At 45.9% G+C, this 27577-nt stretch overlaps 1 protein-coding gene across 1 annotated transcript in view; it reads right to left on the reverse strand.

Moving 5' to 3' along the window:
* Positions 1-27577, reverse strand: part of LOC135173319 (phospholipid-transporting ATPase ID-like) — a 112884-nt gene that overhangs the window by 54151 nt on the left and 31156 nt on the right. Inside the window, exons 4-11 of the mRNA XM_064140131.1 lie at positions 19784-19897; positions 17111-17209; positions 16211-16272; positions 11736-11808; positions 11475-11545; positions 10162-10244; positions 1667-1825; positions 608-696 (exon numbers count right to left, since the gene is read on the reverse strand). Of these exons, the coding sequence (XP_063996201.1) occupies positions 608-696; positions 1667-1825; positions 10162-10244; positions 11475-11545; positions 11736-11808; positions 16211-16272; positions 17111-17209; positions 19784-19897 (750 nt within the window). The remainder of the gene's footprint in view (positions 1-607; positions 697-1666; positions 1826-10161; positions 10245-11474; positions 11546-11735; positions 11809-16210; positions 16273-17110; positions 17210-19783; positions 19898-27577) is intronic.

Genomic DNA, 27577 nt, shown 5'->3' on the forward strand with positions numbered 1-27577 from the left:
GACTACTGACAAGCTTAACCCTCAAATCAGATGTGTTTTCCAGTTTCAGGAGAGTGCCTGCTTTATGAGATTAGTATTCTCAAATTTCCCAGCTGCTAAAACCATCAGTTTCTGGTACTAATGAGACCATGTCTCATATTTTACCCTAATGTGTTAAGTCTGAAGCTGGCATCATGTGAATGAACAAACTCAATTACCAAGTCCTATGCCAATATTATCAGAGATGCCAAGAAATTGGAAGGAATAGAGAGACATGCTAATGTTTATTTCAATAGAAAATGACAAAATTACTAGGGAAAAAAAGTAATTTGTAGGCTTCAAAGTGATTAAAAAAAGCAAAGAAAGAAAGAAAAGCAGAGCAAGGGAGAGGAGGGCAAATGAAAATCTCAAAAGAAAGATCCTTAATGTTGATGTAATGGCCTTGGTTTGCAAGATGGGCTGGCAGAGGAACTGCAAAACTTATGCTCCTAATAAATTATTATGTAATTTTTCTATTTATCATTAGACATTTCTAATATTCCTTCATTTGTACGGATGAAAGAGGTGGAGAATCTGGAAATGATGATGAAGACATCTGAAGAAATGAAGGTAATATAACCAGACTTACCACCAACACAAGGACATTCATGAGCCGATCAATGCTAGTCCGTTTAAAAGTTGTTTTCCCACTGTTCTGCATTAGTTTGGTGTCTGGCCCTGGAGATGAAAAACACTCTTGAATTCTAGTAATTAAGCTAATCTGTTTCAAAGCTGATTCTCTCTGAGGCGTCACTGCTTTTCACAGCAAATACCCATCACAGCTTTCTTAAAGGCAGGTGCGTGCAGTTTACAGTGCTGGTGGGAAAGTTTGGCACAAAAAGGTTGAATCACTTGCCTTAGATTATATGGAGAGAGTCACATAAAGCTATTAATTCTAGATTTTGACCCTGATCTCTTTCAACAATTAATCCTCTCTTTCAGGTTTAATTACTTTTTACAGAATACTTGATACTGCTGTGTTATTGGTGATATATTATACATCATCTCACGTGTCTGCAGTAGTATAGAAACAATAGAAGGTCTATGCTCACAAAAAAAAAACAGTAGATATAATGGTCTACAGTAATATTATTGATAATTCTGACATTTCAATATTGATTATAATCACAGAAATTAGACGGATTTTTTAAATGAATACACTTAAAAGTAAAAAAGTTTGAGGGAGCCTGATGAGAGAAAGACTCCATTTGGCCCCATGAAGGTCAGCAAAAGTAGATTTAATTTAGCTTTAATTCTTATACTGAGTCAATCCTTATATTCTTTCCTACTGATTGATCAAGACTTCTCTCATACTCTGCTGCATGCATTTCTGAAACAAAAGACTGCTGCTCACTAAAACATTTAATAAAGATGGGATTGAATGTTGTAATCTGGGTCAAATTTTCTCTTACTGACCACTATAAAACCCCCTAAGATTACAGTTGCCTGCAATATACAGAATTTCTATCCTAAAGCTAACCCAAGGGATATAATATTTTGCTTTGCCTTTTTTTATTTTCTTCTACTTGACAGAAACATATTTTCCAAAGAGGAAAACACTCAGTTCCTTTGTGCAGGCTGGGTGTGATGTATTTCCATGCTAGTGCTGCTGTGCTCTGTAGTTCACATGTCAATTTTTTCTACCTACCAGCATAAATAACAAGCCCAAAGCACCATTCTGTGTTCCTAATGGTACAGCCCCTCAGCAACATCTTCTCATTGTCCAGGGCATACTTCTCTCCTCGAAGAGTAAGAGTTCCTGTGAATTTGTCCAGTTTGTTATTTGGTGCCTCACATTTTATTTCACCTATAAAACGAAGGCAGAAATGAAAATTAAAACTTTGGCCCAGAAAGATGTGGGTCAGTACTGTATTCCCAGCTCTTCTCTAGGCAGGGAATCTTTTACACTCTAGTTGCAGTCCACTGCTGACCTTTTTGCTCCTTATTTGCTGATGTTTTGTATTCATAGAATCATAGAATCAACCAGGTTGGAAGAGACCTCCAAGATCATCCACTCCAACCTAGCACCCAGCCCTAGCCAGTCAACTAGACCATGGCACTAAGTGCCTCATCCAGGCTTTGCTTCAACACCTCCAGGGATGGTGACTCCACCACCTCCCTGGGCAGCCCATTCCAATACCAATCACTCTCTCTGCCAACAACTTCCTCCTAACATCCAGCCTAGACCTCCCCCCAGCACAACTTGAGACTGTGTCCCCTTGTTCTGTTGGTGGTTCCCTGGGAGAAGAGACCAACCCCCACCTGGCCACAGCCTCCCTTCAGGTAGTTGTAGACAGCAATGAGGTCCCCCCTGAGCCTCCTCTTCTCCAGGCAAAACACCCCCAGCTCCCTCAGACTCTCCTCATAGGGTTTGTGTTCCAGGCCCCTCACCAGCTTTGTTGCCCTTCTCTGGACACCTTCCAGCACCTCAACATCTCTCTTGAATTGAGGGGCCCAGAACTGGACACAGGACTCAAGGTGTGGCCTGACCAGTGCTGAGTACAGGGCAAGAATAACCTCCCTTGTCCCTTGGCTGTTTCCTCATATTCGTGCCATAATCCAGAGAACAACAGCAAACTTGGATTCATCACATTCTTTGCACCTGACAGTTTTTTACCATTGGAGTACTAAACAGCATGAGGATAAATGTTGAACCAGCAACATACTTTTAATCCTTTCACGGTAAGTTCAGTGGTAGGATGTCATTGGGTAACTTTAGCTGAAAGTGCTGACCTCACATAATTCCTATTCCATTTTCTTTAAAATTGCAGGAGTGCAGGTAGGAAAAATCATAGCCTGAAGGCTGCAGAAGAATAATTAAGTGAGGTGTCTTTGTTCCTTGTTTTTAAATTTCATCTGTTTTAGAACGTAAGTCCCAATGGCAAATTTAAAAAAAAAAAAAAAAAAGAAAAGAAAGGCAAAGAAAGGCAAAGAGAGGCGAAGAGAGGGGAAGGGAAGGGAAGGGAAGGGAAGGGAAGGGAAGGGAAGGGAAGGGAAGGGAAGGGAAGGGAAGGGAAGGGAAGGGAAGGGAAGGGAAGGGAAGGGAAGGGAAGGGAAGGGAAGGGAAGGGAAGGGAAGGGAAGGGAAGGGAAGGGAAGGGAAGGGAAGGGAAGGGAAGGGAAGGGAAGGGAAGGGAAGGGAAGGGAAGGGAAGGGAAGGGAAGGGAAGGGAAGGGAAGGGAAGGGAAGGGAAGGGAAGGGAAGGGAAGGGAAGGGAAGGGAAGGGAAGGGAAGGGAAGGGAGAGTGGGTTAAACATGACAGCACCAGAGATAAATCAAAGGGAATTGAGGATGGGAGGCTAGAGCTAGGAGTAAAAGCAGCAGCCCAGCTGAAGTGCATGTACACTAATGCACGCAGTATGGGTAACAAACAAGAGGAGCTGGAAGCTCTGGTGCTGGAGGAAAACTATGATATTGTCGCCATCACTGAAACGTGGTGGGATAGCTCACATGATTGGTGTGCTGTAATCAATGGCTACAGACTCTTCAGGAGAGACAGGCAAGGGAGAAAGGGCGGGGGAGTGGCTCTGTATATTAGGGATGCTCTGGATGTCGTGGAGGTAGAAATCAAAGATGATCAAGTTGAGTCATTATGGGTGAGACTTAAGGCGAAGGCCAACAAGGCTGATATCCTGGCTGGAGTCTGTTACAGACCACCCAACCAGGAAGAAGAGGTTGATTTATTAGTCTTTAAGCACCTGGAGGCTGCCTCAAGATCACCTGCCCTTGTTCTGGTGGGCGACTTTAACCTACCAGACATCTGCTGGGACTTAAACACTGCAGAGAAGAAGCAGTCTAGAAGGTTTCTGCAAGGTGTGGAAGACAACTTCCTATCCCAGCTGTTACGTGAGCCTACCAGGGGGGCAGCCCTGCTTGACCTGCTGCTCACAAGTAGAGAGGGGCTGGTAGGGGATGTGGTGGTTGGAGGCTGCCTGGGGTCCAGTGACCATGAGATTATAGAGTTTTCAATCCATGGAGAAACCAGGAGGGGCATCAACAGAACCTCCACGCTGGACTGCCCAAGGGCAGACTGCAGCCTATTTAAGGAACTAATTCAGAAAGTTCCTTGGGAAATAGCCCTTAGAAACAAAGGGGTCCAGGAAGGTTGGAGCTGCTTCAAGAAAGAACTCCTGAAGGCACAGGAGCAGGCAGTGCCACTGAGCCGGAAGATGAGCTGATGAGGGAGGCATCCAGGCTGGATGGGCAGGGAGCTGCTGAAGGAATTAAAGATTAAAAAGAGAGTGTATCACCTTTGGAGAAGAGGGGAGGTGTCCCAGGAGAAGTTCAAGGAGGTTGCTAGGTCTTGTAGAGGAAAAATTAGAGAGGCAAAAGCCCACTTGGAGCTGAGGCTGGCCACGGCTGCCAAGGAAAATAAAAAGTGTTTCTTTAAATATATGAATGGCAAGAGAAGGGCCAAGGACAACCTCCAGTCCTTGTTAGATAGAGAGGGGAACGTAGTGACAAAGGATGAGGAAAAGGCAGAGGTGCTTAATACCTTCTTTGCCTCAATCTTCACTAGTGGGACAGGTTGTCTCCAGGACAGCTGGACTCCTGAAGTGGTGGATGGAGTCAGGGACCAGTACAGTCCCCCTCTAATCCATGAGGAAGCAGTAAGGGATCTGCTGCGTCATTTGGGTCCTCACAAGTCCATGGGACTGGATGGGATCCACCCCAGGGTGCTGAGAGAGCTGGCAGCTGAGCTGGCCAAGCCACTCTCCATCATTTATCAGCAGTCCTGGCTCACTGGAGAGGTCCCTGAAGACTGGAAGCTGCCAATGTGATTCCCATACACAAGAAGGGTCGTAAGGAGGAGCCAGAAAACTACAGACCTGTGAGCCTGACCTCAGTGCCAGGCAAGGTCATGGAACAGGTCATCTTGGGTGCCATCACAAAGCACCTACAGGATAGCCAAGGGATCAGGCCCAGCCAGCATGGGTTTAGGAAGGGCAGGTCCTGCCTCACCAACCTGATCTCCTTTTATGATCAGGTTCCCTGCCTGCTGAATGTGGGGCAGGCTGTGGATGTAGTCTACTTGGACTTCAGCAAAGCCTTTGACACTGTCTGCCACAAGAAGCTCCTGGCCAAGCTGGCAGCTCATGGTTTGGACAGATTCACTCTGTGCTGGGTCAGGAACTGGCTGGATGGCAGAGCCCAGAGAGTGGTGGTGAATGGTGCCACATCCAGTTGGCAGCCAGTCACAAGTGGTGTTCCCCAAGGATCAGTGCTGGGCCCAGTCCTGTTCAATGTTTTTATTGATGATCTGGACGAGGGCATTGAGTCCAGCATCAGTAAGTTTGCAGATGCCACCAAGCTAGGAGCAGGTGTTGATCTGTTGGAAGGTAGGACAGCCCTGCAGAGAGACCTGGACAGGCTGGATGGGTGGGCAGAGGCCAATGGGATGAGATTTAACAAGGCCAAGTGCAGGGTTCTGCACTTCGGCCACAATAACCCCAAGCAGCACTACAGGCTGGGGACTGAGTGGCTGGAGAGCAGCCAGGAGGAAAGGGACCTGGGGGTACTGATAGACAGTAAGCTGAAGATGAGGCAGCAGTGTGCCCAGGTGGCCAAGAGAGCAAATGGCATCCTGGCTTGCATCAGGAACAGTGTGGCCAGTAGGACAAGGGAGGTTATTCTTGCCCTGTCCTCAGCACTGGTCAGGCCACACCTTGAGTGCTGTGTCCAGTTCTGGGCCTTTCAATTCAAGAGAGATGTTGAGGTGCTGGAAGGTGTCCAGAGAAGGGCAACAAAGCTGGTGAGGGGCCTGGAACACAAACCCTATGAGGAGAGGCTGAGGGAGCTGGGCCTGTTTAGCCTGGAGAAGAGGAGGCTCAGGGGTGATCTTATTACTGTCTACAACTACCTGAAGGGACATTGTAGCCAGGTGGGGGTTGGCCTCTTCTCCCAGGCAACCAGCAATAGAACAAGGGGACACAGTCTCAAGTTGTGCCAGGGTAGGTCTAGGCTGGATGTTAGGAAGAAGTTCTTCACAGAGAGAGTGATTTCCCATTGGAATGGGCTGCCCAGGGAGGTGGTGGAGGCACCGTCCCTGGGGGTGTTCAAGAGGAGACTGGATGAGGCACTTAGTGCCATGGTCTAGTTGATTGGATAGGGCTGGGTGATAGGTTGGACTGGATGATCTTGGAGGTCTCTTCCAACCTGATTGATTCTATGATTCTAAGAAGAGAAAAGAGAAGAGAAGAGAAGAGAAGAGAAGAGAAGAGAAGAGAAGAGAAGAGAAGAGAAGAGAAGAGAAGAGAAGAGAAGAGAAGAGAAGAGAAGAGAAGAGAAGAGAAGAGAAGAGAAGAGAAGAGAAGAGAAGAGAAGAGAAGAGAAGAGAAGAGAAGAGAAGAGAAGAGAAGAGGAAAGAAAAAGAAAAAATAAAATCCTACTACCTTCTTTGGCCATGCAGCTGACCTTGTAAGTGATTTGCAGAGCCTGTTTCTATTTCCATGCTTTATGTTTTGTAATAAAATATGCTCATCCAAAACTGTAAAGGCAGATGCTGAAGTATAAAAATGGCTATTTAAATCGACATTTGCACTTGACATCTGAAGATTCAAAGCAAAGCCCTGTGGATGTACTGAAAATAACTGGAAAGTCCAAGTGTGCTGTATTGAGAGGGAATCCAAGGGTTCAGTCTGTTCAGCTAAACATCAGGAAGATTAAAGTTGTTTTGGTTACTGACTGCAAATGCCTACCCAAGGGCTAGCATGTGTGGAGACTATATCTCTTCCAGTTGTTCTCAGACAAAACACACCAGGCTCAAGAGATTGGAAACAAACCCCAGAGAAGTCCAGAAGGAAAGTAAAACTTTAAGACTTGTGGTAGTCTCCAGCACACTATGAATGGAAGGTTTTTTTTCACAGAAAAGCTGTACTCTATGACAATCAAATCATCAGACTTGATAGGAGAGCCCTGCAGAGGGACCTGGCCAGGCTGGATGGGTGGGCAGAGGCCAATGGGATGAGATTGAACAAGGCCAAGTGCAGGGTTCTGCACTTTGGCCACAACAACCCCAAGCAGCACTACAGGCTGGGAACAGAGTGGCTGAGACCAGCCAGGGACCTGGGAGTACTGGTAGATAGTAGCTGAAGATGAGGCAGCAGTGTGCCCAGGTGGCCAAGAGAGCCAATGGCATCCTGGCCTGCATCAGGAAGAGTGTGGCCAGTAGGACAAGGGAGGTTATTCTTGCCCTGTCCTCAGCACTGGTCAGGCCACACCTTGAGTGCTGTGTCCAATTCTGGACTCCTCAATTTAAGAGAGATGTTGAGGTGCTGGAAGGTGTCCAGAGAAGGGCAAGAAAGCTGGTGAGGGGCCTGGAACCCAAACCCTCTGAGGAGAGGCTGAGGGAGCTGGGGGTGTTTAGGCTGGAGAAGAGGAGGCTCAGGGCAGAGTTCATTGCTGTCTACAACTAGCTGAAGGGAGGCTGTAGCCAGGTGGGAGGTGGCCTCTTCTCCCAGGCAACCAGCAACAGAACAAGGGGACACAGTCTCAGGTTGTGCCAGGGTAGGTCTAGGCTGGATGTTAGGAGGAAGTTGTTGGCAGAGAGAGTGATTGGCATTGGAATGGGCTGCCCAGGGAGGTTGTGGAGTCACCGTCCCTGGAGGAGTTCCAGAAAAGCCTGGCTGAGGCACTTAGTGCCATGGTCTAGTTGACTGGCTAGGGCTGGGTGCTAGGTTGGACTGGATGATCTTGGAGGTCTCTTCCAACCTGGTTGATTCTATGATTCTCTGATTAAGTGATTAGGAAATTCTGTCAGATATGTGAGATCAGAGCCCATACTAACAACCAGATCTTAGATGTTTTCATCCAGTTCATCCAAAACCAATCTGACTTATACTGCTATCATTTCTAGAAGACTGCAGTACCCAGCCCCATCTCACTGCAGCCCTTGAAACCCCTTGAAAAGTAGAAATTAAACAGAGATTCTGCAGTGCAATCTGAAACTACACAATGAGACTTTAGTGAAACAAACCTAACAGGAAAGTTTGTGGCTCTCCTCATGCCAGCTGTGGGACAACGCTCACTCGTGTGCGTACCTCCCATGCCAGCATCCAAAGTTGTTGACTTTGGGTTACTAATGTGGTGATTTTGAGATCAGAATAGAGTAACCTAAATTTGACCTGTCACAAAGTAGTGAGTAGCTCTAGAGATTTACTCAATACACTTGCCCTAACCCCAGTAACTCTACAACTGAGGCTACCTCAGCAAGACATCTCTTACCTCGTTCTCCCATTAACAGCAAGATAGTATCTCAGTGTATTTTACTCAAAAGGATTAAATACTTCTGAGTCTACATATGGTAAGTAGTAGGTAACCAAGAAGTATTCTTTCCATTATCATCTCCCAGCTACCCAAATCGAATAGAGAATTTCAGTGCTTTGCAAGCATCTTTCTTATCTGAACCATCGCAATGCCAACAAACATCATAACTCACATTAAGTGTTCCACTGAGTGCCTGTATTAGCTCCTCAACCCCTTCCTCCCTTCCTGTCTTAAGAAGTAATTAGATAAAGAGTTACATAAATATTTAAATAGTTCTACAGAGGTTTGCTGGGGGAATGCAAGGTTGGGTCTGATTCCAGGCACTCTTCCCAGTACTCTGCCAAATATAAATCACCCTGGGAAACATTTTATTTATTTTATGCATTGCAAGGAGGCCACTTTTATTTACAGTATAACTAAAACAGGGATTTAAGGGACAAATAAATATTTTATGAAAGCAGTTGTAGCTTTCCAAAGATGTTGAAATATTTCAATTAACTATGCAATTTCAAGAATGCAGTATCCTTAGATAAATACTACACAGAAATGCATGAAAAAATATTTAAGACCAAGATTTCTATACAAACTGATAACACTTTGCAGCCTCTTCAGGAAAATAATGAAGGCATGCCACTCTGTCTGTTAACAAAAGGCATCTCACTGCACCCATGAAAACATATTTCTCAAAACCTCAGCCATCATTTCAGAGAAATCCTTAATGTAGAACACAAAAGAAAAGCCCATGCCTTTGGATGACTCTACCAGAGAAGGTCCCAGCTATGCTCTCTGCCACATCCCCACCATTTGTCCTGGAATTTTATAGTCATCCCAAAGTGAATGTTTTAAAAAACTATTTTCCCTCTTTATCTGAAAGTATTTCCTGAGAGCCTGCAGTCCTTGAGATGTTCCAAGGACAGCAGCAATCACTCCACCCCTTTCCATACTGATCCTTCCCGTAATACTGCTCCTGTATCTCAGCCAGCAGGGCACTGAGGAGAATGACTAACACCACTTGGTCTTTCTTCTTTGCAGACAGATGATGTGTGAACATGGAGCATTCTGGTTTCAATATGTCTGGCTCATTTTTCTGTGTGTGCTGCTATGTGTTCCCTGGTATCCAGTGACAGGATGTGTGAGAATGGCTCAAAGTCATGCCAAGAGGAGATTCAGAATGGACTTTAGGAAGCTGAAAAGCTGAAAGTACTGAAAGAGTACTCAATACTAGAACAGGTTTCCTAGAGAGGTAGATAGATGATGCCTAAAGCCTGTCAGTGTTTGAGAGGCATTTCAACAATTCCCTTAAAAAAGCATGCTTTCACTTTTGGTCAGCCCTGAAGCAGACAGGCAGTTGGACTAAATAATCATTGTAGGTGCCTTCCAAATGAAATAATATGGTTTTCTATTCTATCCTATTTTATTGTGTTATAGTCATTTGATATACAAAGCAGTGCTAATAAAGCTGCCCATTAGCCATATCCGTGCTGTATTTAAATACTTTAAAATGCAGCTTTTATGGTAGCATCAAGAGAGGAGAGAAAAGTTTGCCCTACAAGATCAGTAAGTTCTCTTCCAATTCAAACCATTCTGTGATTCAATGCTAAAGAGATGTGCAGCCAGATGGAGAATTCCCAGCTGTGCAGTCTCAGATTATTGCCATGCATGGCATCAAGACCTGCAAGTGAAGAGAGATCTCTTTCCTCATGTCCTGTCAATACCTGTTATATTGAATGCAGTGCACCCATTCTGTTCTCCTATCACTGCAATCAGAGAACTCCTGGCAGGGAGCAGGGGACAACCTAGGAGGAAGATTCTCAGACACTCTCTCCACTGTTGTGTTTGGGCAAATACTCTGAAGAGCAAATTTTCCATGTAGACTCACCATTGAACTCTGTCAGTTTCTGAAGATCTTCTCCAAGCTCTGCAGTGACTGTCAGTGCCTGCTTCACCTTCAGGTTTGTTTCACTGTAGCAAATAACAAGATAAAAGCATGAACCCTGTGTAAACCAAAAACTCTCTTCTATTCTTGAGGGCAGTTTTCTGATTTGGACTTCTGAGGGACCATGCCATCAGCAACCCTTCTTCCCTGGCCAGAAGTTTAATTGTCTCTTTCAGTTGCAATGTCAGGCAAACCAGAGGAATTCTAGACATGGTAGCACAGTACCAAAGGGAGTGATGTGGACCTGTCTTCTCATTTTCACTTCAAAGTGAAGACCAGGAATCACAGCTCCCTGAGTAGCTCACTGTCACTCCTGCCATTCATACCACACTGAACTTTGATGTATCGGAACATACAGGAGAGTTCTGGGTCATCTATTGCTTTCTGGTTCTCAAGTTTTGGGTCTACCTAGATGGCAGGTTTGAAATGCAGTGTCCAACAAACAGTGCATTTGTTTAGAGTCTCTGGGCACTTACATGCACAGTAACTACCTGCTTGTTTTCAGCAGAGACCAAGTGGGGAAAGTACAGAGAACTGTCTGTAGGATTTGGGGAGAGACACAGTGCCTTGATCTGTCTGATATTGCTTAGTTCTGCCAGATAATGCTAGCTCCAGCAGTCATAAAGATGTGGTCAAGTCCAGTTTACTCAAATTAATACATATTAGTTGCAGCCCTCTGACTTTTGGTCACTTGTGCCCTGGTCTAGTTGATTGGATAGGGCTGGGTGGGATGACCTTGGTTGGATAGGTTGGACTGGATGGATAGGTTGGACTGGATGGATAGGTTGGATAGATTGGACTGGCTGATCTTGGAGGTCTCTTCCAACCTGGTTGATTCTATGATTCTTTGCAGTGTCTATGCATTATTATTATTATCTGCTATGCTAGGAAATTGCTGGAATTGTTCATTGTGATTATCTCAACCAGATAACGTGTCTATGGGAAACACAAGAAACAGAAAACTCCTGCCAATTACCTAGGATAGTGTAAGAACACACTTTAAACTACCTTTCAGCATTAGATATAGTGTTAGAAAAATAAAAGTCCTCTGCTCACATGACATTTTGCAATGAAAGAGGCAAAATCATCCACCAGAAAACGTCATTTTCAGAATGTCTACCCAAAGTTTATTCTGTGTGTCTGGAAACTCGGGCTAATAAAGCTGTTGTGGGTAAAGTTGTGACACCCAAGATGACAGTGAAGATCTGGCCTTGCAGTGGCAGCAGTGGTTGCACCTGAGGGGCAGGCTTGCTTACCCATCCAGTTCAGCTGTCTCGATGTATGTCAGGCTGTGTGGCTCACTGCTCGACAGTAACAGTAGATCAGCCTGCACATGGACAGACAGACTTGGCATGAGTCCACACAGTCAGAGGTCATGGCACTGCAGTGCTACTTGTGGTTTCTGCACACTGAAGGTCACTGAGGCAATTGTCACCACTAATGACTCATTTGTGTGTGAGGGATAAGAGTAATTACAGACACTGACCATGAATAGAATGAAGAGAAACTTCACTCACCGTCACAAAGTTGTTGTTCTCTAGTTTTATTATATCCCCTACTTGGATATTCATCCATTTTTCATCCTTTAACCTGCAAGAAAACTCCTATTAAATAGGTATGCAAAGCAAACACCACTTAAGAAAGCAGAATACTCAACTCCGCTCCTGAGGCCAGGCTGTAGATGCTACTGGGACCTGGGTTGTTGATACAATGGAGTGAGCTTGGTTCAACCTGGTTGATTCTATGATTCTATGATTCTATGGTTTGGCTGGATCCATATTAAGTTAAAGGAGCACCACAATGAAATAAAAATAGCAATTAAAAAAAGCAGAGGCACTGTTTGGGATGACTTCTGCAGGGTTGAGAGCAAGACTTACAATAACATCACAACCCTTGTGCAGTATCCTCTCTGAACTGACTAATTCCTTCCTTCTCCTAAAGGGCCACACTGTCTAAAAAAAACAAAACACCAAAACAAAACAAAAAAACCCAACCCAAAACAAAACAAACCCAGACTTTCCACACACCTGGGAAAATTGTCAACTTAGATGGTTTTTCTAAGTGGTATTTTGTGAGGCAGAGCAACAGATCTGTCTGTGTGTCAGCCTGACAGGACAGCCAAGGTAGATGTTTTGTTTGTGCATGTGCCTAGCTAAGCCCATGTTTACAGTGGCCTTCACAGCTCTAAGCAAGACCTGCATGCAGTCAGACAGCTAAACTGGTAGCACCAACGGAACTAAGTTATGATAGTTGTATAAGCAGATTCAGTTCTGGGCCCCCCAGTTTAGGAGGGACATTGAGATGCTTGAGTGTGTCCAGAGAAGGGCGACGAGGCTGGGGAGAGGCCTTGAGCACAGCCCTACGAGGAGAGGCTGAGGGAGCTGGGATTGGTTAGCCTGGAGAAGAGGAGGCTCAGGGGTGACCTTATTGCTGTCTACAACTACCTGAGGGGTGGTTGTGGCCAGGAGGAGGTTGCTCTCTTCTCTCAGGTGGCCAGCGCCAGAACGAAAGGACACAGCCTCAAGCTGTGCCAGGGGAGATTTAGGCTGGAGGTGAGGAGAAAGTTCTTCACTGAGAGAGTCATTGGGCACTGGAATGGGCTGCCCGGGGAGGTGGTGGAGTCGCCGTCCCTGGGGCTGTTCAAGGCAGGATTGGACGTGGCACTTGGTGCCATGGTCTGGCCTTGAGCTCTGTGGTAAAGGGTTGGACTTGATGATCTGTGAGGTCTCTTCCTGTGCTAGTTTGAAGCAAGCTAGAATGTTTTGGTAAAAGAACTAGATAATGGGCTGTGAAATGAAAAACAATTGTGTCTTCTTCGCTCACAGTCATGCTGAGAACTCTGGGAAGAAGAAGTAAAAACCTTCTCCATTTTGTCTTTCACTTCTGCCTTTGCCTTCAGACCTAGTCACATCTCATTAACCTTACTCCCACTAACCTTGCTCCCTAACCTCTTGGCTGCACCTCTCTTCTTCCTGAGAACTGGGGTAAGGTTGAGAGGGAACGGGGAAGGTGTTGGGGTGGTTTGAGAGCCCCTCCTGGGGACTCAGGTTTCTGGGAGGGGAGTTGTGCTTTGGTATTGTTTATCCTTTGTATATTTCTGTATATAATTGTATATATTGTAAATAGCTGCTTGTATATTTGCTGCTGTAAAATAAAAAGCTTCATTTATATTCCCAGAGGCCGTCTGAGTTAGCTGGGGCAAATTCAAAAGTGGGGGGGGGGGGCGGGTAAGAGCCCAAACCATCACACTTCCAACCTTGATGATACTGTGATACTGTGACACTGTAAAAATGAGACTGGGTATTCAAGCTCGAGTTCATCTCAGCCTTGTTTTGTCAGTGTTGGCTGGAGTTGGGCAGAACATACAGTTTCCAGTTTATGAACAAGGGCAAAGCATTAGAAAACCTCTATTTCAGCGTATGTTTCCTAGGCACAGTAACTAATGCAGGGTAAACCAAGAAAGTGGTTCCTTAGCAGAAAGCACAGAAAGTATGTTCCTATTCTTCCATCTCCAGTTACATTTTTAACTGTTTGATCATCTGCTGGAGTTCACACAACTTTCTGCTATCTATAGTAAAAAGTTACCAGAGCCTTCACAGCTGTCTACAGCTGTGTTGTACACGCAGTTGGACTCCATGGAGCCACAAGTAAACAGCACATCTGCCTGCCACAAAAGCCAAAGTTGCTGCTGCTTTTTTTTCCTGCAGAAAAGAACAGTACTCGTGGTACAATGTCCAAAGAACACAGATGAACTGTTTTGAGTACATCTAAGTCAAAAGTGCTACACTCTCTCAAAAGTATTGTGACATGGATGAGGAAGCTGTTCCTACTTCTTTGCTTAAAATTACTTGTTGATAATATCTAGAATGGAATAGAATAGAATAGAGTAGAATAGAATCAACCAGATTGGAAGAGACCTCCAAGATCAGCCAGTCCAACCTAGCACCCAGCCCTGTCCAATCAACTAGACCATGGCACTAAGTGCCTCATCCAGGCTTTTCTTCAGCACCTCCAGGGACGGTGACTCCACCACCTCCCTGGGCAGCCCATTCCAATGCCAATCACTCTCTCTGCCAACAACTTCCTCCTAACATCCAGCCTAGACTTCCCCCAGCACAACTTGAGACTGTGTCCCCTTGTTCTGTTGGTGGTTGCCTGGGAGAAGAGACCAACCCCCACCTGGCTACAACCTCCCTTCAGGTAGTTGTAGACAGCAATGAGATGTGCCCTGAGCCTCCTCTTCTCCAGGCTAAACAACCCCAGCTCCCTCAGCCTCTCCTAGCTTTGCTTAGTGTGAAAGTAAATGATATGAACATAATAATAATGAAGATAGCCTTGTTTGACACTTCCAGAATAAGGAGAAAAATAATACAACAGTCTCAAAGTATAATTAATTTAGAAAAAAAAACAAACAACAAAACAAAACACCAAAACAAACATACATTCAAGAACAGAAATCATGTACTTTTTGTCACTGTAAGGTGAGAGTCATAATGCATGCACAGTACTGCATGCTCTGTTGTGGTTTCATCCGTCAGACATATAATCCCAAACTGCACAGTGAACTAAATGTGTGAGAGACAATTCAGTTTTGAATTGTGAAGTGATCCTTGGGAATCACATAGAAAAAAACAAGAAGAGAGAGAGAGAAAGAGAGAGGAAGGAAGGAAGAAGGAAAGAGAGGGAGAAAGAGAAAGAGGGAGGGAAGGAGGGAGGGAGGGAGGGAGGGAGGGAGGGAGGGAGGGAGGGAGGGAGGGAGGGAGGGAGGGAGGGAGGGAGGGAGGGAGGGAGGGAGGGAGGGAGGGAGGGAGGGAGGGAGGGAGAGAGGAAGGGAGAGAGGAAGGGAGGAAGAGAGAGAGGAAGGAAGGAGAAAGAGAGAGAGGGAGGGAGGGAGGGAGGGAGGGAGGGAGGGAGGGAGGGAGGGAGGGAGGGAGGGAGGGAGGGAAGGAGGGAGGGAGGGAGGGAGGGAGAGAGGAAGAGAGAGAGGAAGGGAGTGAGGAAGGGAGTGAGGAAGGGAGGAAGGGAGTGAGGAAGGGCGGGAGAGAGAGAGGAAGGGAGGGAGAGAGGGAGGGAAGGAAGGAGGGAGGGAGGGAGAGAGGAAGGGAGAGAGGAAGGGAGGAAGGGAGTGAGGAAGGGAGGAAGGGAGAGAGGAAGGGAGGGTTAGAGGGAGGGAAGGAGGGAGGGAGGGAGGGAGGGAGGAAGGGAGCGAGGGAGAGAGGAAGGGAGAGAGGAAGGGAGAAAGGGAGAGAGGAAGGGAGGAAGGGAGTGAGGAAGGGAGGAAGAGAGAGAGGAAGGGAGGAAGAGAGAGAGGAAGGGAGGAAGGGAGTGAGGAAGGGAGGGAGGGAGAGAGGAAGGGAGGGATAGAGGGAGGGAAGGAGGGAGAAAGAGAAGGAGGGAGGAAAGGAGAAAGGGAGGTAAGGAGGGAGGGAGGGAAGGAGGGAGGGAAGGAGGGAGGGAGGGACAGAGGAAGGGAGAGAGGAAGGGAGAGAGGAAGGGAGAGAGGAAGAGAGAGGAAGGGAGGAAGAGAGAGAGGAAGGGAGGAAGGGAGTGAGGAAGGGTGGAAGGGAGAGAGGAAGGGAGGGATAGAGGGAGGGAAGGAGGGAGGGAGGAAGAGAGGAAGGGAGGGAAAGAGGGAGGGAGGGAGAGAGGAAGGGAGAGAGGAAGGGAGGAAGAGAGAGAGGAAGGGAGGAAGGGAGTGAGGAAGGGAGGAAGGGAGAGAGGAAGGGAGGGATAGAGGAAGGGAGGAAGGGAGGAAGGGAGAGAGGAAGGGAGAGAGGAAGGGAGGAAGAGAGAGAGGAAGGGAGGAAGGGAGAGAGGAAGGGAGAGAGGAAGGGAGGAAGAGAGAGAGGAAGGGAGGAAGGGAGTGAGGAAGGGAGGAAGGGAGAAAGGGAGGGAAGGAGAGAGGGAGGGAAGGAGAGAGAGAAGGAGGAAGAAAGGGTATTAATGAAGTGCTCTACTTGGTCAAAATTACAGCGAACTAGAAAGGACTTACATGCCATTGATCAGGACCTGGACTGGGCGGTTGTTGACATGTTTGTCACTTTTGTGTCGATTCTGAAAATTTGATCATTGTGTTAAAAGGCATTTCCAAGGAAAAAAAAAAAACAAAACAAAACACACACACAGGAAATGTAGACAGTTGAGTAACTTAAGTTTTCACCTATCTGGCTGAATGGGTCAGGCACCCTAGAGTCACACCTGAGTCATAGTCGAGCCCATGTTTACGCTAGCAGTATAACTGGACTGCAAAGATCACCAGGCAGCTCAGATGTGGAAAGTGGTTACAAATGTTCTGGCACTGCTGTCTGAAGGGCACCTCACTAACTTTCACTGGCATGCTTGGAAAGTTGCAGCCAGTCTCCACACAGCATCAAAGTTACCCAACAACGTGAGAAAAACAGATGCTAAAGTCATCTTAATGTCCCATTAAAAGTCAATGGGGCTTTGACCATCAGCTTTGATGTGAGCGGTTTGACCAAAACTGTAGGTTTGAAAAGTCACACAGAAGCTGTTGCTTACTTCCTACCAAAAGGTTTTTCTGCCTCCATTGCAGCTAGATGTCAGAGGATGAGTTTTCCAAAGTAGGAGCTTAAGAGCAGACTTCTGTTGATGCATCCAGATGTGTCTATCAGTGACCATATTTTCAGGCATACCGAGCAGCTTCACAGAAATTCAACAGAGCTGCTGGGCTGCTCAGCAATTTGGAAAGTCTAGCTCCTTTTTAGGTAACCAATCACAGATTTGGGGATCTAGTTTCAGGCCCCACATGGCCACAGACCAATTCTCCAATTGCCTGACACTGACTGCGGTAATTTTCAGTGGTTTGCTTTGGTCATTGTGCTGAAGAACCACAGGCAAACTCCAAAGCACAGGTCAGCAGTGCAGATCTTACAAAATCATCGATGGCATCCTTGACTCCTGATACAGCCAGCACCAGCACTAGGGGCACCACTGTTGTAAACCAGGCCAGTGACGAAATCTGAGGAATCAGCTGTAGGAGGAAAAAAAAAAATCTGAGTTGAGAAATTTCCTGCCAGTTCAGCTAACAGATGGGAACAAAATACTGCATTCTGTGGAAGCTGCAGATAACATTTGCCATTGGAATGGGCTGCCCAGGGAGGTGGTGGAGTTGCTGTCCCTGGAGGTGTTCGAGATAAGACATGCCATGGTCTGGTTGACTAGATAGAGCTGGGTGATAGGTTGGACTGGATGATCTTGGAGGTCTCTTCCAACCCAATTGATTCTATGGTTCTATGATTAAGAACATTTTCCTACAATATCTGTACACAGAATAAAGACAGATGTGCAACTCTCTTGCTTTTATGTGACCCCACAAAGGCGGGACAGACAGGGAACCCACATTTTGCTGTTATATAGAATATAAACATCGAGTGGGTTCTCTTTCTTGTTGCTTGTAGGATTGCAAACTCCCCAGTGGATTTCTCTGGAGGTTTACTTGGGCAAGCCTGCTGAGTGGGACCCGTAGCTATCTGAGTAAGGCCACCTGCTGTGTAGGGCCCTCAAACTGTTTTGTTTCAGTAATTCTTCATGTTTTGCTGAACTCAAAACTTCACAAACAACACACAGCTGTTGCCAGCTGACCTTGCTCTTCCAGGACCAACAGAGCCGTTCTGTTTCCCATGTTTTTAGTAGTGACAGGACCCAGGATTTGGTGGTGACTCTGTCATGCCTTCAGTGATGCATTGATGGGTGTCTTACCTCTGCACAGTTCTTTCCTTGCTCCAGAAGAGCAGCAATAATGGTGGAAACTATGTGATACCAGCATCACTGTATACATCAGATTGGATCTGGGCAGTGTCTGATCCATGTGCATTGTGAAGTTGACATTTGTGCCACTAAACCAGCTGCTTAAGCCTAGAGAGCTGCTCTTTGAGACTGCTTATTCTACCGTGCTGCCACAACCCACATTGTATAGGGACTACCAAATCCAGCCAGGAGGAATGATGGAAGCACATTCCTGCTCAGCTGTGATGGCTGCAGAGATGCATAACTGTTACCTTCTCACCTAACTTGCAATATAGAATCACAGAATCATAGAATCAACCAGGTTGGAAGAGACCTCCAAGATCTCTAGGTCCAACCTAGCACCCAGCCCTAGCCAGTCAACTAGACCATGGCACTAAGTGCCTCATCCAGGCTTTGCTTGAGGACCCCCAGGGATGGTGACTCCACCACCTCCCTGGGCAGCCCATTCCAATGGCAAATCACTCTCTCTGCCAACAACTTCCTGCTAACATCCAGCCTATACTTTCCCCGGCTGTGGCAAAGGAGTGAGGAGGAAGAATCCCCACAGCCTACCCATCACATCCACTGTTGATGGAGGAAGGGATACTCCCAATGTTAGAGGGATGGAGTCAGTGGGTAGAAGAGAAGAAAAAAAACATTAATTAAGTAACATAGGAATAGAAAGACTAATGGCTGTCCTCTTTACCACACTTTGATGTAGTTAGCACAGTTATATGCTTTTATACACAGTCACTCCTAGCTGGTTCAGCAAAAGACACAGTGGAGTAATAGTTTGAAATACTGTGAATTTGTTAGACAAACAGCTAGAGTGCAGCACAGCAACATAAGCAGTGCTGTCAGCTGAGCTGAAAAGGCACTTCCACTAGCTGAAATTTGCCAGATTCATTCCCCATAAATAAATGAAGAAGGGTGCATTACTCTGCTAGGGGCTTCATGAAATTTTCCCTGTGCTTTCATTTGTAAAGGTAAGATTGCAAATATTTATGCACTAAAATGTTCAAAATATCATACTTTAAGCCTAATCAGAATTATACTTTTAAAAAAAAATAATTTTAATAAGGTGTATTCCAGTATGACTCAGCAACCACAGAGCATTTATCTATATTCTACCAAAGTGCAAAGGGACAGAAATTGTTATGTCAGTTTCTCCAGTGCATTCAATTTTCAGCAGAGTAATATTACCCCTGGGGACGGGCAAAGTGCAACTCAAAGCCATTATGAGCTACAGGGTTCAGCAGTGCTGCCAATGTCTGACACACTCCATATTAGACACTTTCCTCACTCTGCTGAGCAGGGAGCAGCAATAATCAGCTTTATGCAAACTAGCTCCAGCCTTGAGCTTTCCAGATGTTAACTCCTTCCTTTCCAGGGAAACGTTACAGGTTACAAATATGTTCTTTTTGCTGTTTCCTTTGAGACTGCCAGTGGAATTTGCCTTTAAACCTATGGATAAGAGATTACTTCCTTTGTACTACAGAAGGTGTTAAGTAATGCAAATCCAAGGACAGCCAGGAGCACTCGGCTCTAGATACAAAGGGGTAGTAGGCATAGAAAAGGTATACAGTGTGCTGAAAAATCTTTTTTTTTTTTTTTTTAGGCTGAACTAAAGAAAAGAGAGGAAATTACCTTTTTTTCTGCCACCCTTTCTGCCTGCTTTAAGATTTTACTAAGATTAATATCTTAGTATAATGAACGATGCTATAGCTATAGCTTCTGCTTTTGTACCACTGCCAACGCATGGACCAACTTTGAGAACAGCCAATACAATCAAATAGAAATGGCACAGAGAATTGCATACCTGCAAAATCAGCAAGAAAAGAAAGTAAGCATTGGCTATCCGCTGAAATTGTTCAAACAGGTTGAGAGGCAGGAAAGTGAAGAAGTTGTATTTCGATGTTTTAATTGAATTGTTCTGTGGGGACAAAAAAATAGAATCAGTAAAACAGGAAATGAAACTAAAGCACAACCCATTTCAACTGTTTTTTTTTTTTTTACTTGCTTATATTTAGCAATAGCATTGTTTCCAACAGCAGCTCAAAAACCATTTCCTTTTCCCTCAAACAATCATGCTGAGCCTGGGTAAACAGAATTCTCCTTGGAACTGGCAAAAACGTGATGCTCAGTCTATGCTGGTGCACAAACAGAGATGTATCTTCCCTTTATTAACAGTCTTCCTAGTTGCATGATGAACAAACAAGCTTTAACCAGAACATAACAACTGTTGCTTGTGGAAAACACATGCTGGGAAAACACATTACCCATGGCTTGTCTGACACTTTAGAGCACCTTTTAGCTGGACAACCACACAGAAGCTGTAAGTTCTCCCAGGAGCACAATATCTTCAGCTGACCCAGCAGCTCTCAGCAGCTTGGAGAGGTAGGTTGTTTCTGTTCCACAAAACTCACTTGAATGTGGTATTGTGCAAAAAGCCACTAATACAAGAATGCATCATTTCAGTAACTGAGCTGCAGTCTTGTTCCCTCTTTCCAGATTAGTTTTCTGATTTCAGATATAGCACAAGCAGTGGCTGCTCCCTAAGGGTAACAACACTGGCAAAGGGTCTAGAGAACAAGTCTTATGAGGAGCAGCTGAGGGAACTAGGGTTGTCTAGTCTGGAGAAGAAGAGGCTGAGGGGAGACTTCATTGCTGTCTACAACTACATGAAAAGAGATTGGAATGAGGTGGGTGTTAGCCTCTTCTCCCTAGTACCAAGAGATAGAACAAGAGGAAATGGCCTCAAGTTGCACCAGAAGAGGTTTAGATTCCATATTAGGAAGAGCTGCTTCACTAGAAGGGTGGTCAGGCATTAGAATAGGCCATTTAGGGAGGTGGTAGAGTCTCTGTTCCTGGAGGTGTTCAAGACACATATAGACGTGGTGCTTTGGGATGTGGTTTGATGGCCCTGGTGGTGTTACATTGATGATTGGACTTGATGACCTTAGAATATTTTCAAACTGAAAAAACTGTATGATTCTGATTCTATTTCTCAAACTAGAGAAAGGCCCAGGCTCAAGATTATAGAACTGGTTATTTTCTTCCCTATAGTTCAAAGCGCTCTGGTCCAGTTCTTGCCAGCTGTTGGATAGCTCAAGCTATCAGCCCACCAGCTAGGTCTGTCCCTTCAGGTTTTAGGTGTGATAGAATTTCTTTTCATGTAGAGTTTATCAATTTCTCATACAGTTTTAGTCCTGGAAGCACATATGCCATCTGCTGCCAGCACAACTAAAATTCCCCCTCCCCCCCAGCTCTCTCAAAAGATGCCTGTTAACCAGGAAGCCTAAGGTTTAACAGCACAAGGAGGCAGATGTTAGACAGTGCACCCTCATTCTATTTTTCACTTTGTTATGGTTGTTTGTTGTTTTGGGGAGGGTTTTTTGCCCTTTTTTTTTTTTAACTTTTTAATGCAAAAGCAATTGTGGTTGTAGTTTTGTAATGGCCTTTAGATATTACTTTGCTGGTGGGAGGATAGGAGCTGCCAAGTGTGAATCAAGGATCAGTTCCAGTCCATGTATTAGTGTAGGTTCTCCACATCTAAACTGACACACATCAGCATGTTTCCACCACTGAACCAGCTATTTCAGAGGACCACCAAAAAGACATGCATGAGGCAAGCTGTTCCATTTTAGGCAGTTACTTTCTTTCACTGTGTCCAGGCACAAAGTACATCAACGTTCTCCATCATTAACTTAGTTTTTTTGCTCTTTATACAAGCCAGAAAATAACTCTATAAAAGCAGAGACAGAAATGCCCTTTGTGGAAGAGTTAGCCAAATCCTCCAGACAATTGCACCAAGCAAGAAAATATACTGTCAGTCATAGAATCATAGAATCAACCAGGTTGGAAGAGACCTCCAAAATCAGCCAGTCCAACCTAGCACCCAGCCCTATTCAGTCATCTAGACCATGGCACTAAAAGCCTCATCCAGTCATACAAACAATATTGCCTGTCTTTTGACATCATATAGCCATCTCTGGGCATGGTTGACTTTGCCTATGATCTAGCTGCCTTGGCATCTAGGTGGCTGAGGGAGCTGAGAGGTTGTTCAGCCTGGAGAAGAGGAGGCTCAGGGCAGAACTTATTGCTCTCTACAACTACCTGAAAGGGAGGTTGTAGCCAGGTGGGGGGTTGATGTCTTCTCCCAGGCAACTAGTGACAGAACAAGAGGACACAGCCTCAAGCTGTGCCAGGGCAGGCTTAGTCTGGTTGTTAGGAAGAGGTTCTTTGTGGAAAGAATGATTGGCATTGGAATGGGCTGCCCAGAGAGGTGGTCAAGTCACCATACAGTGGAGGTGTTTAAGAGGAGGTTGGATGAGGCACTTAGTGCCATGGTTTAGTTAATTAGAAGGTGTCAGGAGATAGGTTGGACTTAATGATCTTGAAGGTCTTTGCCAACCTTGTTAATTCTGTGATTCTGTGACACGTAATTAAATCAGGTTTATTTCAAAGTTATGCTGCACAAAGGCTCCAGCATCACTGCTGGCAAAGAAACAATGGAATAGTAGTATGCTCTGCAAACCCAACTTACAGAGAACAAAATAATTTGATAAGTCTGTGTCCACCAGACACAGTGTCTGGCAGAGTTTTTAATAAAATCTGGATCTAACAATTTTCCTGGGCCCCTAATCTGAAGAAAAATACTATCATAGAATCAAGCAGGTTGGAAGAGACCTCCAAGATCAGCCAGTCCAACCTAGCACCCAGCCCTAACCAGTCAACCAGACCATGGCACTAAGTGCCTCATCCAGGCATTGCTTCAACACCTCCAGGGACGGTGACTCCACCACCTCCCTGGGCAGCCCATTCCAATGCCAATCACTCTCTCTGCCAACAACTTCTTCCTAACATCCAGCTTATACTTTCCCCTGGCACAACTTGAGACTGTGTCCCCTTGTTCTGTTGCTGGTTGTCTGGAAGAAGAGACCAACCCCCACCTGGCTACAGCCTCCCTTCAGGGAGTTGTAGACAGCAATGAGGTCCCCTCTGAGCCTCCTCTTCTCCAGGCTAAACAGCCCCCAGCTCCCTCAGCCTCTCCTCATAGGGTTTGTGTTCCAGGCCTCTCACCAACCTTGTTGCCCTTCTCTGGACACATTCCAGCACCTCAACATCTCTCTTGAATTGAGGGGCCCAGAAGTGGACACAAGACTCAAGGTGTGGCCTGACCAGTGCTGAGGACAGGGCAAGAATAACCTCCCTTGTCCTACTGGCCACACTGTTCCTGATGCAGGCCAGGATGCCATTGGCTCTCTTGGCCACCTGGGCACACTGCTGCCTCATCTTCAGCCTACTATCCACCAGTACCCTCAGGTCTCTTTCTTGCTGGCTGCTCTCCAGCCACTCTGTCCCCAGCCTGTAGTGCTGCTTGGGGTTGTTGTGGCCAAAGTGCAGAACCCTGCACTTGGCCTTGTTCAATCTCATCCCATTGGCCTCTGCCCACCCATCCAGCCTGGCCAGGTCCCTCTGCAGGGCTCTCCTACCTTCCAACAGATCCACACCTGCTCCTAGCTTGGTGTCATCTGCAAACTTACTGATGCTGGACTCAATCCCCTGGTCCAGATCATCAATAAAGATATTGAACAGGACTGGGCCCAGCACTGATCCTTGGGGAACACCACTAGTGACAGCTGTCAACTGGATGTGACACCATTCACCACCACTCTCTGGTCTCTGCCATCCAGCCAGTTCCTGACCCAGCACAAAGTGAATCTGTCCAAACCATGAGCTGCCAGCTTGGTCAGGAGCTTCTTGTGGCAGACAGTGTCAAAGGCTTTGCTTTGGACACTTACTTATAAAAAGAGAAAAAGGAAAAAGAAAAAAAAAAAGAAAAGAGTAGCTCCAGGAAAAAGTAAGTGCTGTGGACCTGACCTTTGTGCGTCAACAGATTTCAGAGGGTCACATACAACATGGGAAAAATACTCAGTAAACACTGACATTAAGTTCATACATCTTTGCCTGCACAAACCTCAAAGGGGGATATGAAAAGAATGGGAGTGGTTTATTTCAATTCCTGCCATCTATTTCTGTCCATTAATTACGTCAGGAAAACCACTGAATGAAGCAGGGCCATTCATTTTGTTTCCTATTGCCATTGGGCATGGTTAAAAAACCCAGACACAACAGCTTCCAAACACTTAACTGCAGGAATCTGGACTTCCAGTGTTTTCTCCATGGTAGTTCAGGGTTGTGACATTTTTTGACAGACACTCCTTCAGAATTCTGGGACACTACAGACCTCAGGGTAAGAACAGGGAGTATTACAGTGAATCTTCTTGATATTCTAAAATCTATAATTAAAACTAAGCAGCATAGAGAGAAAGAATTCCCCACAAACACTATGAAGACTTCTAATTCAACAAGTGTCTTGTTCATGGCCATCGTGGGTTAAAGGAAGAGTCAATATTTAGTGATAAAAACAAACTAGTGAAAACTTCAGCCTTCTTGGTTCAAACCCCATGGATATAGTTGAAGCAGTATGTAAGTAATCATCTGTATTTTTATGCCATACTACAGGGCTTTATGTTTTGGCAGCTCAGGCACTCAGTTGATTAGAGGGGAATATCCTCTGGCCTCTGCTCTTCATCTTATCCTGGTCCATAATGCTTTAGCATCATCCTGCTGTGTCACTCCTTTAGCATCGTATCAGAACCTGAGACTGGCTTGAGAGGGGTACTACAGGAATGTGCAGCACCAGTGTGTTAAACAGTCTCCAAATGACCTCATTTTATGAACAACGTGTCCCTCGGCTTAACCTTCCCATGCTCTGTCTTCAGTGAGGGAGACTCCCATGTGGGAAAAACGATGGCCAACAAATATCTTTGAATTGGCAGTTAAGAGGCTTTACAGGAAGGTCTCATTCTCTTATGGATTTGCAGAAATCAAACGAATTTAAGAGAAGGAGCTCTATGGGCCAAGCACAAAGGTGAGAACTGGGAGCTTGACACTTACTCTGATTTGCCCTAGACTTCTGGGCAGCTCCTGCAAGTGCCTGTGTCCTAAATGAATAGGCTCATGCACGGTTACCCACTGTCAGCCTCACACTCTCCCCATGGGAAGCTTGACACAAGAGCAGCATTGTCTGTGGGTGAGGGATTATTCTCATCTGCTCTTTTCAGGGGCTGGATTCACGCCTCCTGGAGGTGTGACTCCACCAAAATGCTGTCCCTAAGAATAGTGCTCATCACACCACAGTTACACAAGTCCAGATCTGGTGGATGAGCTGTTACTTTGGGGGTGTTTTCAGACACCCGTCTGTGACGTCCAATCTCAGGCAAACACTCAGCAGATGGCTCCTACCTTTGTTCGCTGAGCAAACAAATCATCTCCTCACCATTAAAGTCACTGGAAATGAAAGCCACTGCTGCATTTATGACTAGATTGCAAGGGCTAAAGGGTGATACCCAGAAAAAGCAGGACATTGCAGGGTATCAACCATCTGAATTTATATCCCTGGCTCAGTGACATATGAGTTCCTAGCGCCTGGACAACCAAAGCAGATTATAGCAAAACCTTGGCAATTGCACAGGGAGGTGTTGTGCCACGACATATGGCAATATCACTGGTACCAGTGTAGCACAAGGCACAGACCAACGAAGCAGATGAGAAGTAGAAATGGCTTTTCCTGGTGCTTTTATAGAGCCTTGCAGGGAGGTGGTGGGAGCACGATTCAGTGGCACTTCGCTTTACCGCAGCAGCGACATTCGAAAGTGTGCAGGGGCCATATGCAGAAATGTGACCATAGGACTATGACTGTGCTCAAGGATATATTTAATAGGCTTATGCAACAGGGCTTGTGGTGCCATGGAGGTTTTGTTTTCATGGGGAGTACAGAGTAGTCATCCTATACCAGTTTCAAGCCCACCAGGTTTACTACTTTGTTCCTGCTGGTGGGCAGCAGCTGCAACTCAGCAAAAGTGTAAGAAAGGCCAAGAAGATGCTGAAGGGGTTCGTACGGTCCTGTAAAGATCTCATCCTGACTCCCAGAAGTAAAAAAAGCTAGACAAACACAAGAAATAAATGTCTCTATATCCAACTCACAATCCTATTTCCCTTTCCCCCTCCCCTTTCAACAGCTTTGAGCATTTCTTACATATTCATCCCTCCTTAGCAGTGATAATTAAGTGTGTTCCAGAACCCCATCACATCTTGAGTATTCCCAAAGACCTCTGTGAAAATGTGCTCACTGGTTGCGTTTCCCTGCTTGGTGTGATTCCTTTACAGAACAGTTATTCCTCGCTGTTGTGAGGGTCTTCACCAGGGCAGTGCAAAGAGGAGCATGAAGGCAAATGGAGGTGGCATGACTTGATGACCTCATGCTGTCACTCACAGACAGGCCAAGTACAGGGTCTGAAGCTCTTGTCACATGCTCAGGTCCGAACATAAGGCTTTTGCCAGTCAGGAAGGAGATGTGAAGGGGAGTGCAGGGGAGTGCAGAGCACTGCTGAACAGTGCAAAGAAGGCAAACTCCAAAGCATCATACCCTGTTCTTTAGAGTCTCTCACAATAAGACTTCAAACTAATACCGTTAGGGTTATGTCTGCATGAGGTTCAAGCTAAGATGAAGAGTGGAGAACTTGGTTCAAAGAAGTCTGTGGTCCTCATTGCAATTTTTATGGCACAGCTCAACCTTTGTGTGCTTGTCTGGGGCCTAATATGCCTTATGATCCTTAACCTCACCTAGTATCTCCATTCACAATCCCTTTCCAGGACTCAGGAGCTCACTTAAGCCCAGCTCTGTGCCTTCAGTACTGACTGCCAACTTGATACCTGTCCCACTTTTCCATATGTACCTGTGATGGAGGGGCAGTAGCCCCAAAAACTGAGGCCTTTCTATGCCTCTACATGCCTGGACATGTTTTTCTGCCAGGGACTTATGGCACTAAAAAGGTAATGTAACACACACACGCCCAGTCCATGTACCCCGGGGGTCCGCCCAGGTAATCCCCTATTGGGAGGGTCCAGGCAAACAGCTACTGCTTATTAAGGTAAGGTTTGGCTTACTGCCAGCCTGATTGGTCACTTTTGATGTCCAAATGAGCCACGAACCTCGGCCAGAGTCTATAAAGAGGGGTGCGTAGCAGCACCACGTGGTCAGACGGTCCAGACTGTTCAGAAGTTCGGAGCATTCAGAGCATTCAGACTCAGCTCCACATAGCAGCACCCTGCTGCCCTGACCTGCTTGCGTGGCCTAGAGACAGGATCAGGCCTTACTCACTTGCAAGCATTACTGAGGCACAGCCCTCTTGCATTGATCTCAAGGCACAGTGAAGCTGTCTGCGAACGCTTTGAGAAGCAGAGCACCTGCACGCCTGCACTTCATACATATATGGGGAGCTGAGAGCCCCCTGCTTAAGCTCAAGAGCAGCCATACATACTGGCTTGCTGCCTTACATTTATCTATCAGCACGGCATAGACCCTGCTTATCAGCTGTTCTGTAAGTTTGGAAAGATCCAGGCCCAGCAGACCCTTAGACTGTCTGCAAACCTGCAAACACAGCCTGCTAGCTGTGAGACCGTGTTAGAAGCTGCACAGACAGATCCTTCTCCTGCATTGGGAAAACCTGCCAGCTGATCATCCCTGGACACAGCATCCAGAAGA

The sequence above is a fragment of the Pogoniulus pusillus genome, chromosome Z (assembly GCF_015220805.1).
Source record: "Pogoniulus pusillus isolate bPogPus1 chromosome Z, bPogPus1.pri, whole genome shotgun sequence".
Lineage (NCBI taxonomy): Eukaryota > Metazoa > Chordata > Aves > Piciformes > Lybiidae > Pogoniulus > Pogoniulus pusillus.